Raw genomic sequence first — 16,246 nt, 5'->3', positions numbered from 1 at the left:
AAATACATCAGCAGCTGCAGAATGCTCAGATCAAGGGCTGTTGGCATTCCATGTGGTCAGCTGATGTGCCCCTGTGTCATTCTTGTGGGTTTGTTTGTGTCAAAGTTGCCAGGAAATGGGCACCACTTTTGTGCTTCTTGCCCAAGGACTGCCATGTGAGCCGACCTGCTGTGTCAGCAGAGACCCCAGTTGTTGACTTCTTCCTGTCCTCATATGAGCACACATATTTTTGAGTTGTTCCAGGCAGAGCGCTGAATTGAAGTCCCTGAATGGATCCTCTTATGCTGGAATATTGCTGGTGACTGGGATGGGACACAGGTTCCTCCTCTCCAGACCGATGCTGGATGCACTTGTACAGCTCATGTCCCTGGTGCTAAGTGAGGAAGTGGTTGCATCTCACAGCAAATGGGTGTTGAACTGAATGGACTGGGACCTGGGTTTTGCTCTGTTGTGAGGTGTAGAACAGACTGTCTTGTGTGGTACAGGGGAAGTCAAACATCTTTGAGTCAAACTCCTTTAATGTTCAAGGACCAGGACCTCCATACCCTCCCCAAAATAATTGCATGTCTAGCAACTGTGTCTGGAAAGGTAGGAAGATATGATTTTTTTTTTTTAGGCTAACTGCTGAAATCCTGCTGCTTTTTCATAATCAGTTCTGTTGAAGTCGATCTTTGCCCAAGAAATAACTGTTGTGTTCTGATTGTAACCCCTCATTCTCTACCCCTCATGTACTGTGCTGCTTAAATATAGAGGAAATAGAAGAGAACCAGGGATGAGGAAGAACGATTGCATCACTGAAAAAGAGTTGGAGATGGAGTGAAGTTATTTTAGTGGTTTTTTGCACAGTCTTGCTTTGTTTTGTTTGTAAAGTGCACAGTGAATGTTCCCCAAATCAAGCCTTGTTTTTTCTCTTGGTAACTGGTAAGAAATCCCTCTGTCTTTATCTCAACCCACAACACTTTCTCCTTACTTTATTTTTCTGAGAAGGAAATACCTCTTTCTCTCAGAGAAGACAGATACTGCTCTTCCAGCACAGCCTTGCAGTGCCCCATGCAGCCCTGGATGTTCATTGCACACATTTTCAGGGCTGAGGCATCTTACAGACAGCACATTCCCAACTCTCATCACACAGAGCACCTCTGGGAGAGGAAAGGCTATTTACATGGGCTGGCAACATGACACGGACAAGCCACCACCAGTTCCTGCCATGGTCCTGGAAAGAGAGCACCAATCAGAGCAATCCTTGCTCTCTCACTACAATTGCAATCCCATCCTGGGACAGTTCCATGGCAGAAGCTCTTTTCTCCACCGTTTCCTCTTCCCTGAGGCAATAATCCCAGCCCCTCACAGCAAGAGGATCTTTTTCCCATCTCTGGGTGCATGGGGAAAATTGAGATGCCAGGGGAGAACTGAGGCCCCTTCCTGCAGAGCTCAGCCTTTCACCAAAGGGTGCAAGGTCCTCCTGCCTGGATGCCAACGCAGGAGAATTCTACTTTTCATCTATCCCTCTCTCCCCGCCTCTCCTGAAGCATGGAGCTCATAGGGAACACCCTTTACTGCTCGAACCTCAGAAATCTGGGACTACAAACACAGTTGAGATCTTCTGAAAGGCCTGTCTGGGAAACATACAGAGTGGACTGGCCAGCAGAGAGAGTCAGTGAGAGATGGATAGTTGGGAAAAGAAAAAAATAGAGTTGAGTTGGGGAAAATTTCTTTATTAAATGACAATGAAAAAATAAAACAGGATATTGAGAAACAGAAGAAGAAAAAAAACCACAACTCCCTCTACCCCAAAACAACCCTTGAATTAACTTCAGTGTCCTTGTCCATGGCAGGGGGGGTTTGGACTAGATGATCTTTAAGGTCCCTTCTCACCCTTAACATTCTGTGGTTCTTTGATTCCATTATTCAGTTCATCCACACCTATTACTTAAAGATTCTAATTCCATTCTTCATTAATGAATCTTCTGTTCCCTCCAGCCCTCCATGGCACTGTGGGGTGTGGAAAGGAGGCGTTTTGGTCAGAGCACAACTGTTCTTTTCTGCCTCCTCATATTTTTCTCTTTTCCGGGATAAACCTTTCCTATAGGTTGCAGTCCTTCAAGGTTGGCATGGATGCCAAGACAGGAGAACTCTACTTTGCCATTATGGCTTTGCGGTAATTTTGTATGAACAAATCCATAGATATTACACAGCTTTACATTACATACCTGCATGGAATGCCACCAGCCCAGGACTTGAGCATTCTGCCTGTTTTTATGATCCCAGAAATTCTTGGGCCTCACATCTCAGCACTTACAGAAGAATTCATATAAGAAAGCATGTGGCATGTGCCAGGAAATGAAAATGAGGCATTACAGGAAACCAGAATATAATCCACCACCATTAGATTTGATGGCGCACATTTGACATGAGCTGGTCAGAAAATTAGGACTTCCACAAAGCTGCCTCTGGGCCTGAGGCAAGGCAGGACTGCTATAAAAGGCAGCCCAAGTCTCTGCTCTCTCATGCACTTCTCTCACCTCCTCCTCCTCCTCAGGAATCAGGTGAGTGCGAAGCCTCGTCTCCTCCTCTTGCTGCTGCTGCTTCAAGAGCAGCTCTTGCCTGCCTGGAGGTCTCAGCTGAGAGGGGCTGTCATAGCACCAGGCCGGGAGCTGCTTGTGCTGGGAGAGGGCAGGGGAGAGAAGGTCTTGTGCAGACAGACAGAGGCTGGCACTTGGCTGAGGTGGCTCCTGGGCTTAGAGCCGGGCACTGCAATGTGGGACAGGAGTTGTCGTGCTTCCAAGGTGTTTGGGTGCAGTGCTGCTTGTCTTGTGTCCTCACTTTGTGTTTCTCCCTGCCCTCTGTGCCAGGTGCACCTGTGAGCCCCAGCCATGTCCTGCTGCCCCAAGTCCTGCGACCCTTGCTGCCAGCCCTGCGGCCCCTGCCCGCTGGCCAACAGCTGCAATGAGTGCTGTGTCAGGCAGTGCCAGAGCTCCCACGTTGTCATTGAGCCGCCTGCTGTGCTGGTGACCCTGCCCGGGCCCATCCTCAGCTCCTTCCCACAGAACACCGCCGTGGGATCCTCCAGCTCTGCTGCTGTTGGCAACATCCTCAGCTGTGGCGGAGTGCCCATCAGCTCTGGGGGCTTTGACATCTCCTGCATCACCAACTGCTATGGTGGCAGCAGATGCCGTCCCTGCTAAAGCTGCTGGCAACGTCCTCGGGCAAGAACCTCCACAACCTCAGAGCCTAGTTCTGGGCAGAAGATAGGGCTTTGGGACATTGTATTTGTATCTTCAGTTCCCTTCTACTTTTCATTCTCCTCTGTTTGCTGTCCATGTCTCCCCAGACCAGTCTAGTGGGGAACATGTTGCCCTGCCATGCTCTGCAGTGTGGGCAGATGCACACTCTGCATCTGCAGCTGCTCTACTGCATCTTAGTGGCTTCTACTGGTGCTCTCTTTGAGCCGCCTCCTTTTCTTCTTTTGACTCAATAAATTTGTTTTGCATCCAAGCCTTGTCCTCCACGTTCTCCTTCTTTCCACAGAAAGTCTTCCTGTCTGCTCAAGATAAAAGGTAGAAAAGTAGAGGGTGGGTGTCCCTGCAGTTGATTTTACTTTGTGCCCTTCTGTCTTGGAGCTGAGGAAAACCTAGCTGGGTAGTGCGCAGTCAATGGCCATCAGGAACAGAGAGGCCCCAAAGCGTAGCAGGAGTGGTTGGTGTGCGAATTGATGCATCCAAGTCACCAAACCACAGCTGAAATGCAAAGAGTAGATTTATTTCATTACCTCATTTACTCAAGGGTGCCAAGGCACTGCCAGGCTGCAGAGACACATAAGAGAGCAACAGTGGCACCATCAGGGTCAGTCCAATCCTGGCGGGTCACTGCCTGTCCCAGTATCTCAAGGGGCCTTATGCACATGCTGTTTATCACAATCCTGTGCATTCATGAGCTTTGACTTTTTTGATGTCTCACTCTCCCAGCAGAAGGCTCAAGCCTGTCTGTGAGAGATGCCTCTTAAGGTTCTGATAGCTTTTATACTATCTCTCAAAAGAGAGGATAATCAGCAGTAAATATGTGAACTCTCTCACATGGATATTCTGCCCACCTACACGGTCACTTTGTGCAAATCTATCACCCTGCTCTCCAAGTCTTTTAGTTTTAACCTTCTCCTCCCAACAGCTGGGAAACAGCAATGTGTGGAAACAGCCCACAACCTCATCCCTACCTTCTCCTCCCCTCCATTACCCAGTCTAAGGTCCGTGGCCTGCACACAGCAGCACAGGCAGATGAGGAACACATCTCAATCTCATAGGGGCCCTCAGCCCATGCAGTGCCCATCTCTGTCCTAAGATGCAGTGCTGAGATATTTCAGAAGTTAGAACTGGTATCAGCCATACTCAGGATATGCTGTGGTAAATGACTTTAGGCTGAGTTTGTGCAGGAGACTTAGGGTTTCACCGTTAATTCACATTTCTGCCATGTATGGATAGATGTAATCTGCCCATCAATGCCTTCCCAACGGAGACCTTTGACCAAACCCATGCCCAAGGGGGACTGCAAGACAGACAAAGGAAGATGGACTGTGGTGAAGACAGGGTCTGCCATGGACAACCCACAGGTCACAGAGTCATCAAAGGGTTTAGGTTAGACAATCTTATCCCACCTGCTGCAGGGACACGTCCCCCAGACCAGGCTGCTCAAAGCCCCGTTGTCACAACCACACCACATCACATCATGATATGTGCAAGAGATTGTTTTAACCATCCTAAGTTTAAAAGTGTGTTGCCATGAAACCAGCCAAGAGAAATCCAGTCCTTCTCTGTCTGTAGCACTTGTGGCTGGTTTCTTTAGTTGTTTCTTTCTTTTCTATTAGTCAGGAGTTATTGGAAAGACTGAACCAACACATCCCTTTAAATTCTTCACATCCCTGATTATGTCTCAAAACCAAGTAGCCAATTGCTACTCACTTTCCAAGGGCAGCCTCTCTGACTTGTGTAATTTCTGTACTTAGAGCTGTTAATGCTTGTGAAGTGTAATTTATATCTTTAACTAAAGCACACATGGTTCTCTTTATGGTGTGATAGTTCACAGCTACCCCAACTCCAGGTGTTCAAAAGGCAGCAGCAACCAGTTCACTCTCACTATACAGGCTAACTTGGGAATAACAAGTTCTCTGTCAACTGATAAGCTGAACAGTTTTCTCTTTTGTGCTTCACATCCTCTTGGTGAAATAGAAGAGGAGTTAATCTGCCAATGGCACTGGGTCCTCAAGAAATATTGGCCAGAACATATGAGTAGGCCAGTCAGCCACACAGCAAAACCCATCCTATAGGTAACTTTGTGTGCCCCCAGGTGTAAGAAATTTGTTCTGTGCTATTGCATTTTAAGGGAGGTTGTAGCTGTGTTAGATGTTAACATTTAGAGGAGCATTTGACAAATGTTACACATTGCTTTTCTCTGCACAGCCTGATTGTGGCAGACACTGATCCCAGCTTGTGAACAACCTCAAGCCCTGCATGTCTGGGCAGCAGCTGGGCCCTGCAAGTACTGAAGGATTATACAGATGTCATAAAGGTGTCATGTCTTTGACAACATGTGCTGTTCATGGACCAGGTAATGGAGAGAAGAAGGAAGGGATGAGGTTGTGGGCTGTTACCCCCAAAGTGAAGATTGTTTCTCATATTCACTGCTGCCACTCTTTGCATCCAGGATCTCCCTGATGGCCATTGGCTGCAGAGTAGCCAGGGATGTCTTCATCAGCCACAAGGGAAAGGACACAAAGTAAAATCCGCTACAGGGAATCTCACTTAGGGCTTTTCTACCATTTTTCCTGAGCAGACTGGAAGTGTTGCCACAAAAAAAAGAGGATGAAAAAGAGTCCCAGTTGGGTATGTACAAAGAATTTGGGGACTCTAAGGAAGAAAAGGAGGTGGCTCACAGAAGGAACCAGGAGCAGCCACTCAGATGCACCCTGCATTCCTGCAGGGTGTCCATCTGCCTCTCAGGCTGAGGGAGAGAGGGGAACACATCCTCTCTAGACTGGCCTGGAGAGACACAGAGAGCAGTTGGAAAGTATGATATGAGTGGAAGAAAGAAACAACATGCCAAACCTGTCATGTCCCCTCACGTTGCAGTTCTTGGGCATGTGACCAAGAAGAACAAGACCAGAGCCCTTTTCCTGACAATTTTGCCACAAAAAAACCACTCAGAAATAACACAAGAGAACATCACCTGCCCACAAAGGATGCTGCTGGCACTTGATCAGAGACTTCTGCCCATGATGACGTCTTTCTGCCCGGAAATCCTGGGGCTTTTCCTGTCGGCACTTACAGAAGTAGCCTTTCATATAGGAAAGCAAGCGAAATTACCAGGAAATGAAAAGGACGCAGTGCAGGAAAACAGGACACAGCCCCTACAATTACCTGGGATGGTGCACATTTGACATGAGCTGGTCAGAAAATTAGGACTTCCACAAAGCTGCCTCTGGGCCTGAGGCAGGGCAGGACTGCTATAAAAGGCAGCCCAAGTCTCTGCTCTCTCATCCACTTCTCTCACCTCCTCCTCCTCCTCAGGAATCAGGTGAGTGGAAAGCCTCTTCTTCTGCTGCTGCTTCAAGAGCAGCTCTTGCCTGGCTGGAGGTCTCAGCTGAGAGGGGCTGTCAGAGCACAGGGCTGGGAGCTGCTTGTGCTGGGAGAGGGCAGGGGAGAGAAGGTCTTGTGCAGACAGAGAGAGGCTGGCACTTGGCTGAGGTGGCTCCTGGGCTTTGAGCTGGGCAGTGCAATGTGGGACAGGAGTTGTTATGCTTCCAAGGTGTTTGGGTGCAGTGCTGCTTGTCATGTGTCCTCACTTTGTGCTTCTCGCTGCCCTCTGTGCCAGGTGCACCTGTGAGCCCCAGCCATGTCCTGCTGCCCCAAGTCCTGCGACCCTTGCTGCCAGCCCTGCGGCCCCTGCCCGCTGGCCAACAGCTGCAATGAGTGCTGTGTCAGGCAGTGCCAGAGCTCCCACGTTGTCATTGAGCCGCCTGCTGTGCTGGTGACCCTGCCCGGGCCCATCCTCAGCTCCTTCCCACAGAACACCGCCGTGGGATCCTCCAGCTCTGCTGCTGTTGGCAACATCCTCAGCTGTGGCGGAGTGCCCATCAGCTCTGGGGGCTTTGACATCTCCTGCATCACCAACTGCTATGGTGGCAGCAGATGCCGTCCCTGCTAAAGATGCTGCTGGCAATGTCTTCCGGCAAGAACGCCCACGACATCTGAACCTTGTTCTGGGCAGAGACAGAGCTTCTGGACACTGTAGTTGGAACTTTGGACCATCGCTTCCTTGTTCTCTTCTCCTCTCCTTTTCTGTCTCTCACTCCACAAGGCAGTCAAGTGTGGACCAGCCGTCCTTCCTTCCTCTGCAGAGCAGTGCAAAGAACACCACATGGGAGCTCCATCTTAGTGGCTGCTCCTGGTGCTCTCTGTGAGCCATCTCCTTTTCTTCTTTAAACCTATTAAAACTGTGTTGCATTCAAGCCTTGGCCTCTGAGTCGTCTGTTCTTCTGGGGCAACTCCTCCAGTCTGCTCAGGAAAAAAGTGGAGAAAGCAATGTGTGGGGCTCCCTGCAATGGATTTTATTTTCCTCCCTTTTCTCCGGGAGGTGACGAAGAACATCCCTGGCTGGTTGCCAGCTAAAGGCCATCATGGAGACTTTAGCTCTAAAGGAGTGGGGATGGGAAACAACACCACCTGGGAACAGCCCACAACTCATCTCTTCCTGTCCTTCCTTCATTGCCTTGCCGAGGGCCTGTGGCCAGCACACCTGGGAACAAGGAGATGAGATCCAAACCTCACAGTCCCTCAGCACTCAGCAGGGCCCAGCTGCTGGCCTGACATGCAGGGCTGAGGGGATTCACAAGTAAGGATTGGTAACACACTCACTCTGTGCAGTGCAGTCTCCATCCCTGTGAATCCAACACCTCCAAATGGATCTAATGTTTTGTTCCAGGTGTCCATCTTCCGTCTTCAAATGACTTGTGGTGTCACTACTAATGCCAACATTTAGGAGTGTTTTCATCTGTACTTGAAAATTTATGGTTAATCCTCGGCCTTCAGCTCCAGGCAATGGTCCAACTATCATTCCCTGGGTATCTATGTTTTCTTGGGTGCAGAAAATGAACTCCTGAAGGCATTGCTGGGCTCCAAATACCAGTTCAGGTTCACAGGTTTCTGTGATGCATGTGACCTTCCTCCCATGCTCCTCCAGGCAGAGACAGAGGTTTTGTCCATCTCACGGGATGCTGGCACACCTTGCTCTGTCCCAAAACCAAGGCTTCACCTGCTCCTAGTGACGCCAGCTGCCCAAGCACTGGTCTTAGTTGCCAGAACCAGACCATCTCCAGTTCCCCTTTGCTCTGTGTGTGACCCCCACAGGCAACCCCTCCACATGGCTCCACTACAAAAAGCTTTTGCCCTCTCGAATAATCCTTATAGCCAAACTGGGGAGATACATGCTGGAGAAGTGGAGTTTAAGGTGGCTGAAAATTCCACTAGATATCTGGGCTCAGAGGATTCTCACCATAGCTAAATACTGCATCTCCCACACAGGCACCTTGATCCACTAAATTTGCATCACCAGAATATTTTGATTTTACCAGAAACAAGGACAAAGGCTCAGACAAAAGAATACAGAAAAAAAAAATGCCACTGCCTTGAGAGCTGATTAAAATCCTCCTGTTTACCATCTCCTGTGCCAGTATAAATAAACAAGGCAACAAAACTAGAAAAGCTCCCTAATTAAACACATGGGAAGGATTTGCCTTCCAGTTCTTAATGAGTGGTGAGAAACATTCCACACTTCATTAGGGGCAGGGCCATGTCATACCTTTAGGGGGATCACATGTTTTAAAAGCATTGCAGGCAACCCAGGCAGCAAGAGCTCTGAATCTGATGCTACTGAACAAAAACTGTTCCTCTGGGAACTCTAGATGGACCCATCTGTGCCAAGGGGATCCATTTCTGTATAATATATCCTCAGGATTGCAGTGAACAGCACAGATTCAATACCCATATAACACCCAAGGGAAGGATGACTAAAGAGGTAGGTAAAGGATGCTGTTGGTTTCTTATGAGATTTAAAGATTATTTGCGTGGCTTTGTCAAATATTTCCCATCCTTGCTCAGTACCCCTCATTCATCACAGACATTTCCCTGGCAATCAAAACCAAACCTCCACCTGCAACACAAAGCCTGCAATCAGGTTTTCACCCACAGGATGAGTTCTTTTCTACTCAGTCTTTTCCAACTTGGGCCCTCACACCCTTACTTCATCCCAGAGCTCTGTAGTCACTCTAGAAAGCCTTTTGGAACATTATCCCTGGAGCCCACATCAAAGAGCAGCAAATGGTATTGCTCCAAAGGCAGGGCAAGCTCAGCAGCCTTCTTCTGCAACAAGAAATCTCTTGAGACATCAGGTCAGGTTAGGAGACTGCTGCTTCAGATTCCTCAGAGAGGGAGTCTCCTGAAGATGTCACAGGCATTTTCTCCTTCAAGGAGGAAAAATTGTTTGAGCACAGGTCCCCCTGGCAAATTCCCAAATGTGCCTTTTTGTCACCTGTTTGCAGGTGACAGACCTGCTCTGAAGTTAAAGTCCACAGGGGAGCAGAAGCCTTTTTCTATTGCCAAAACCCACCGGCTTCCAGCCTTCCTCCCCCTGACCTGGTTGGCCATGGTCTCCATCTGCCCGGCCTTCCTTGCTCTGTGCAGCTGAAGCTCTTGACTCCATGAGACAGGCACCCACCACACAGCACTGGAAGCAGATCCACTCAGGGTTTCCATGCACAAGCTGGGCAGGATTTCTTGGCATTTCTCCTAATGCTCTTCTAAGCTTTTTAACATGGAGAATGCAAGAGGCAACCCAGCCTGCAGGGCCAGGCTGTGGGAATAGCCATCACATCCTGTAGTGATGAGTGCCAGAAATGTACAAACTCATTTGGGCTCATCAGCACAGCATTGCATGCAAATTTGTCCATGCCATGCATTCAAAGGAATTTATCATCCACCTGAGTGCATCCATCAAGCAAAAACACCCTTATGTGACCACTGGGGTTCAACCTATTGTCTAAAACTGGACTGGACTTCTACATTATAGAGTGATTGACTCTCAGTCATGTGTCTGTCATTATAGCAATGTAAGGATGATGACTGGGGTTTGGTGAGCCAGACAGAGAGCCCCACCGCCTCAGTCCAGTACTGATAAATGAGCCTGGCAAATAAGGCATTCTCAGAGTTGCATGACCACATTAACAGGGCAGAATATCCTGCCACAGTGTCTCACCCTTCCATCACTCGAGGAAGACCCAGGGCTCTCATCTGTGCCTGCCACATCCCCCCAAAGCAGCACCTTTCTCACTGGCAGCTGGAGGCAACATAGGGAGAGAGAAGGACCACACAGAGGCACAAGCTGGGATGCAGCAAAACTTTAATGAGTTGGAAGAGGGAAAGGAAGTCCTTTCAGTGGGCACCATAGTGGAGAGAGCACCAAAAGGATGAAGGAGACTCTGTCCCTTGGCCATGGTGCAGTTCACACCTTGGATGGGGCTTGGCCAGTGATCACAGCCCAGAGGATCACATGGCAGCAGAGACAGGAAAGAACAGAAAGGAAACAGGCAAATTAGACACAGGCCATGGCTTGAGAGCCAGGCACAGCTCTTCCTAAATGCCATGGATACTCAATGCCTCTAAATGACCATGTTCAGTCCATTTCCATCTTCTGGGTTCCAGGGGGTCCTTCTGTGGGGCTGTCACCAGCAGCTTCAGCAGATCCTGTTGTGGTGGCGCCTGGTGATGCAGGAGAGGTCAAAGCCCCCGGAGCTGATGGGCACTCCCTGAGAGCTGAGGATGCTGCCAACAGCAGCAGAGCTGGAGGATCCCACGGTGGTGTTCTGTGGGAAGGAGCTGAGGATGGGGCCGGGCAGGGTCACCAGCACAGGGGAGGGTTCAATGATGATGGTGGAGCTCTGGCACTGCCTGACACAGGGCTCATTGCAGCTGTTGGCCAGCGGGCAGGGGCCACAGGGCTGGTAGCAGGGGGTGCAGGGCTGGTAGCAGGGGGTGCAGGGCTGGTAGCAAGGGGTGCAGGGCTGGTAGCAGGGGTTGCAGGGCTGGTAGCAAGGGGTGCAGGGCTGGCAGCTGGACATGGCTCTGAGTCACAGGTGCACCTGGGAGAGAAGAAAGAGACAAGATGGGGCTGGTTGAGGAGCCACCTCTCCACTCACCACAAGGGAGCCAAGACACAGCCTGGCCTGGGAGATGCAGCCAGCGCAGGGAGCACCACATGACTCTTTGCCTGCTCCCCACCACTGGGCAAGGACAGACAGGCCCACAAAAGCACTTTCTTAGTCAAGACAACAAGAGTTCCCCCAGCCCAGACACAGCCTCTCTCCACACCAAATCCTCTCTCCACCTCCCCTCCCCAAACAGGCAGCCTCAAGCCCAGTAGAGGACAGAGCTTCCAACTCACTTGCTTCCAAAGGAGAAGAAGGACGGTGGAGTGGATGAGAGAGTGGAAAGCTGGGGTGCCTTTTATACTGGTCCTGCACTGCCCTAGGTCCAGAGGAAGTCTCTCTGGAAACAATAATTTTCTGAGAAGCTCATTTCAAGTGCAAAACACTCCAATTAATGATATGGGCTGTGTTTTGTTTTCCTGTGTGGCCGCATTTTCATTGCCTTCTTTGGCCACACACGTTTCTCCCCGAAGGCTCCTTTTTAGAGCTGATCATGGAAGCCCATGGACTTGTGGCAAAGGAGCTCACTGGTGCCAGCAGAAGATGAGTCTTGAGTGCCAGAGGCATTGCCTGCAGTCAGGGAACATTGGCTTGGGGCACTCCCGTGGGCTTGTTTGCAGCCCCATGGGCAGGAAGGGCCCTGCTGCTCCAAGCCCTGGAATGCTTGCTCAGAAGCTGAAGGACAACTGGACGTGTTGATGTGCCACATCCCCTTCCTCCCACCCTCCAAAATCTCTGATTGACACTGGCCATTGCCTTTGCTGTACCAGCTGTGTCCCCTCCCTATTTCTTGTGCCCCACTAACTTCAGGCACAATGTGAGAAGCAGAAGAGGCCTGGATGTGGTGAAAGCACCACTGACCAAAGAGCGCTGCCTCCACTTGAGCAGCTGTGGGCTTGTGTGGCAAAGGAGACTCAGAGAAACATCTTGGGTAGGCAAGGCTGGAACATCCTGGGACAGGACATGATGAGGTTGTTTTTGTTTGTAGGGGACTAACAGAGAGAGTCCATGAAGTGGATGAGGCCCAACAAGTGCACCAAGGACTCCAAAGAGCAGCATTAACAGGAAGAGAGACAAGAGCAGCAGTGCTGATGACCAACCTGCAAGGACAATGGCCAGTGTCAATCAAAGATTTTGGAGGGTGGGAGGAAGGGGATGTGGCACATCAACACGTCCAGTAACCCTTCAGCTTCTGAGCAAGCATTCCAGGGCTTGGAGCAGCAGGGCCCTTCCTGCCCATGGGGCTGCAAACAAGCCCACGGGAGTGCCCCAAGCCAATGTTCCCTGACTGCAGGCAATGCCTCTGGCACTCAAGACTCATCTTCTGCTGGCACCAGTGAGCTCCTTTGCCACAAGTCCATGGGCTTCCATGATCAGCTCTAAAAAGGAGCCTTCAGGGAGAAATGTGTGTGGCCAAAGAAGGCAATGAAAATGCGGCCATACAGGAAAACAAAACACAGCCCATATCATTAATTGGAGTGTTTTGCACTTGAAATGAGCTTCTCAGAAAATTATTGTTTCCAGAGAGACTTCCTCTGGACCTAGGGCAGTGCAGGACCAGTATAAAAGGCACCCCAGCTTTCCACTCTCTCATCCACTCCACCGTCCTTCTTCTCCTTTGGAAGCAAGTGAGTTGGAAGCTCTGTCCTCTACTGGGCTTGAGGCTGCCTGTTTGGGGAGGGGAGGTGGAGAGAGGATTTGGTGTGGAGAGAGGCTGTGTCTGGGCTGGGGGAACTCTTGTTGTCTTGACTAAGAAAGTGCTTTTGTGGGCCTGTCTGTCCTTGCCCAGTGGTGGGGAGCAGGCAAAGAGTCATGTGGTGCTCCCTGCGCTGGCTGCATCTCCCAGGCCAGGCTGTGTCTTGGCTCCCTTGTGGTGAGTGGAGAGGTGGCTCCTCAACCAACTCCATCTTGTCTCTTTCTTCTCTCCCAGGTGCACCTGTGACTCAGAGCCATGTCCAGCTGCCAGCCTTGCACCCCTTGCTACCAGCCCTGCAACCCCTGCTACCAGCCCTACAACCCCTGCTACCAGCCCTGCACCCCTTGCTACCAGCCCTGCACTCCCTGCTACCAGCCCTGTGGCCCCACCCCGCTGGCCAACAGCTGCAATGAGCCCTGTGTCAGGCAGTGCCAGAGCTCCACCATCATCATTGAACCCTCCCCTGTGCTGGTGACCCTGCCCGGCCCCATCCTCAGCTCCTTCCCACAGAACACCACCGTGGGATCCTCCAGCTCTGCTGCTGTTGGCAGCATCCTCAGCTCTCAGGGAGTGCCCATCAGCTCCGGGGGCTTTGACCTCTCCTGCATCACCAGGCGCCACCACAACAGGATCTGCTGAAGCTGCTGGTGACAGCCCCACAGAAGGACCCCCTGGAACCCAGAAGATGGAAATGGACTGAACATGGTCATTTAGAGGCATTGAGTATCCATGGCATTTAGGAAGAGCTGTGTCTGGCTCTCCAACCATGGCCTGTGTCTAATTTGCCTGTTTCCTTCCTGTTCTTTCCTGTCTCTGCTGCCATGTGATCCCCTGGGCTGTGATCACTGGCCAAGCCCCATCCAAGGTGTGAACTGCACCACGGCCAAGGGACAGAGTCTCCTTCATCCTTTTGGTGCTCCCTGCACTATGGTGCCCACTCAGAGGATCTGCTTTTCTTCTTAATTAAAGTTTTGCTGCATCCCAGCTTGTGCCTCTGTGTAGTCCTTGTCTCTCCCCATGTTCTCCCCAGCTGCCAGAGAGAAAGGTGGGCGTGGGTCTTCTGTTTCTCAGCTGCAGATTTAGTCTGGATATCAAGAGAAGAGTCTTTCCCTAGAGTGTGGTCAGATACTGAACAGGCTCCCCAGGGAATGGTCACAGTCCCAAAGCTGCCAGAGCTCAAGGAACATTTGGACAATGCTCTCGGGCACAGGGTGGGATGGCTGTGGTGTCTGCAGGGCCAGCATTTGGACTCGGTGATCCCTGTGGGTGCCTTCCAGCTCAGGGTATTCAGTGATTCTATGAAGGCTGAGCTCTGGCTGCAGTTGCTATTTCACCTCCACAGCCAGACATGTCCAGTCAATAACCCCATTCTGATAGCAGCCACTCTTCAGAGGACGGACAAAGGGCTGAAAAGATTCTGCAGTGGAAATTTTATCTCTCCGTATCCCAAGACCACACTTCCTTGTAGACTAGGCTACAATGACCTGGTCTCACTGCCCTGTTCCAAGGGCTGAAAGAAACTGTTAAAGGCTTCACTAAGTCCAACACTTCCGCGACAAAAACATTTTTGGTCTTTGCAGAGGTCTTTATCCCCCAGGAAAAAAAGGAGGGGTTGTTTCCATGTGGAGTGTTTCAGCATAAGTAAAGGGATTCTGACATGCAGTTTTTGTGAGTAGTGGACCCTCTAATGACAAAGAAATGGAAATTTCATGGCATAGAAAGGATTGGCAGATATGGACCAAGTTATCCTGGTGCACTAGAGAAAGAGTGCTGCTCTATATGAACTTTCCATCCACAGAGATTGAAGCTCGCCCTGGATGTCATTAGCAATAAAATCCCTTTGGCATCTGGAATGTCATCATCCTGCTAGTTTTGCAAGATTTAAAAAGCAGAAAGCAATCCAGTGTCTGACTAAGCAAACTCGATGCAAGCCTGTGTTACCAACCGCTTCAGAGCCATCCTCAGACATCTCCCAGAAAAAAGACTGAGCAACATCTCTTTCCCTGGTTGTCTTGGGAGAGCATCTGCAGGAAAAATGACACAGAGGCGATGGCTCAAATGCAGCAGAACTTTAATGAGTCAAGAGAGGGAAATTAGGTCATTTCGAGCGATGGTCATGGTGCAGTGAGCATGAGGGACAGATAAGAGATTGTGCCCCATGCTGAGGCTGAGAACCCTCTAGAAGTCCATCTGCCTGCCCTACAGAGGGAGCAGGGCCAGCAGGTCCTCCCGTGGTGGGATGTGTGGGACTCACAGCCCCGGGGAGCACAAGGGAACAAGGACACAGGAGGGAAAGCAGAGAGTGGCAGAGGACAGAGGCAGGGATGGGCTGTGCTTGCCAAGAGTCCTTTTGCAGGGACTGCTGGGGTTGCTCAGCCCCTCAGCAAGCAACAAGCTGATGCTCCATCCCCAGTGAAGAACCATCCTGCTGAGTCCTTAGGTTCACACCCTGGAATCATCACCATCAGCTTCAGCAGGGGAAGCACCTCCTACCACAGAGGCCACTGCCCAAGCCAGACAGGCCAAAGCCCCCAGAGTTGATGGGCACTCCCTGAGAGCTGAGGATGCTGCCAACAGCAGCAGAGCTGGAGGATCCCACGGCGGTGTTCTGTGGGAAGGAGCTGAGGATGGGCCCGGGCAGGGTCACCACCACGGGCGAGGGCTCGATGACCACATGGGAGTCCTGGCACTGCCTGACACAGGGCTCATTGCAGCTGTTGGCCAGCGGGGTGGGGCCACAGGGCTGGCAGGGCCGGCACGGCGTGTAGCAGGACATGGCTTGGGGCTGCAGATGCACCTGTGAGAGAGGACGGGGGGTAGAAAAGCTTGAGTAGAAGCCTGTAACACCACCACAAAGGAGAGAAGACATGAGCTCACACAAAGAGCTGGAAGGATCATGGGGAGGCCCACAGGCTTCTTGTTCTCCAAAGCCCAAAAGAGACCTGAAAAACGCAACCAAGCTCTGGGAGATCCCTTCCTAGCCCATACCACAGGAGACACCTGAGCTCCAACCTCTCTCTATGTCACCCCTTTTGCACCTTTCCCTGTCCCATAGAAAGCAACCCCAGAATCAGGTATCGAACAAAGAGACAGCTTTGCGCTGAAAAATCCCATGGAAGCATAATGATGAGAAGGAATAAAAGAAAAATAAAGAGCTTCAGACTTACCTTGTTCCCAAGGAGACTGTGTGCAGGAGAGGAGTGGATGAGACAGTGAGGAGATGGAACAGCTTTTATACTGCTCCTGTGCTGCCCCAGGCCCACAGTCACTGCGTGAGGACAGTAATTTTCCAACAGACTCAT

At 50.8% G+C, this 16,246-nt stretch overlaps 2 protein-coding genes and 1 pseudogene across 2 annotated transcripts; 2 read left to right on the top strand and 1 right to left on the bottom strand.

Moving 5' to 3' along the window:
- Positions 1 to 2,111: 2,111 nt before the first annotated feature.
- LOC119712015 lies at positions 2,112 to 3,474 on the top strand (annotated as a pseudogene).
- A 2,977-nt stretch (positions 3,475 to 6,451) lies between these two features.
- Positions 6,452 to 7,488, top strand: LOC119712119 (feather keratin Cos2-2-like). The gene is made up of 2 exons (XM_038163027.1): positions 6,452 to 6,564; positions 6,862 to 7,488. The coding sequence occupies exon 2, from the start codon at positions 6,883 to 6,885 to the stop codon at positions 7,192 to 7,194; it is 312 nt and encodes a 103-aa protein (XP_038018955.1). The 5' UTR covers positions 6,452 to 6,564; positions 6,862 to 6,882; the 3' UTR covers positions 7,195 to 7,488.
- Positions 7,489 to 15,414: 7,926 nt separating this feature from the next.
- LOC119712014 (feather keratin 1-like) lies at positions 15,415 to 16,246 on the bottom strand. Its single transcript, XM_038162813.1, has 2 exons — positions 16,112 to 16,246; positions 15,415 to 15,741 (listed from the first exon to the last, which is right to left on the bottom strand). Exons 1-2 carry the CDS (start codon positions 16,244 to 16,246, stop codon positions 15,415 to 15,417), a joined length of 462 nt encoding a protein of 153 aa, XP_038018741.1.

The sequence above is a fragment of the Motacilla alba genome, chromosome 27, assembly GCF_015832195.1.
Source record: "Motacilla alba alba isolate MOTALB_02 chromosome 27, Motacilla_alba_V1.0_pri, whole genome shotgun sequence".
Classification (NCBI taxonomy): Eukaryota; Metazoa; Chordata; class Aves; order Passeriformes; family Motacillidae; genus Motacilla; species Motacilla alba.
Note: the sequence above shows the minus strand (reverse complement) of the source record. Positions and strands in the feature narration are given on the sequence as shown.

What these genes read in the sequence shown, in the direction of transcription:
- LOC119712014 (XM_038162813.1), bottom strand. Translation starts at nt 16,246, where the DNA reads ATGAGTCTGTTGGAAAATTACTGTCCTCACGCAGTGACTGTGGGCCTG. An exon ending in ACAGTCTCCTTGGGAACAAG is followed by an intron (nt 15,742 to 16,111) that starts GTAAGTCTGAAG and finishes CCTCTCTCACAG; the next exon opens with GTGCATCTGCAGCCCCAAGC.
- LOC119712119 (XM_038163027.1), top strand. Translation starts at nt 6,883, where the DNA reads ATGTCCTGCTGCCCCAAGTCCTGCGACCCTTGCTGCCAGCCCTGCGGC.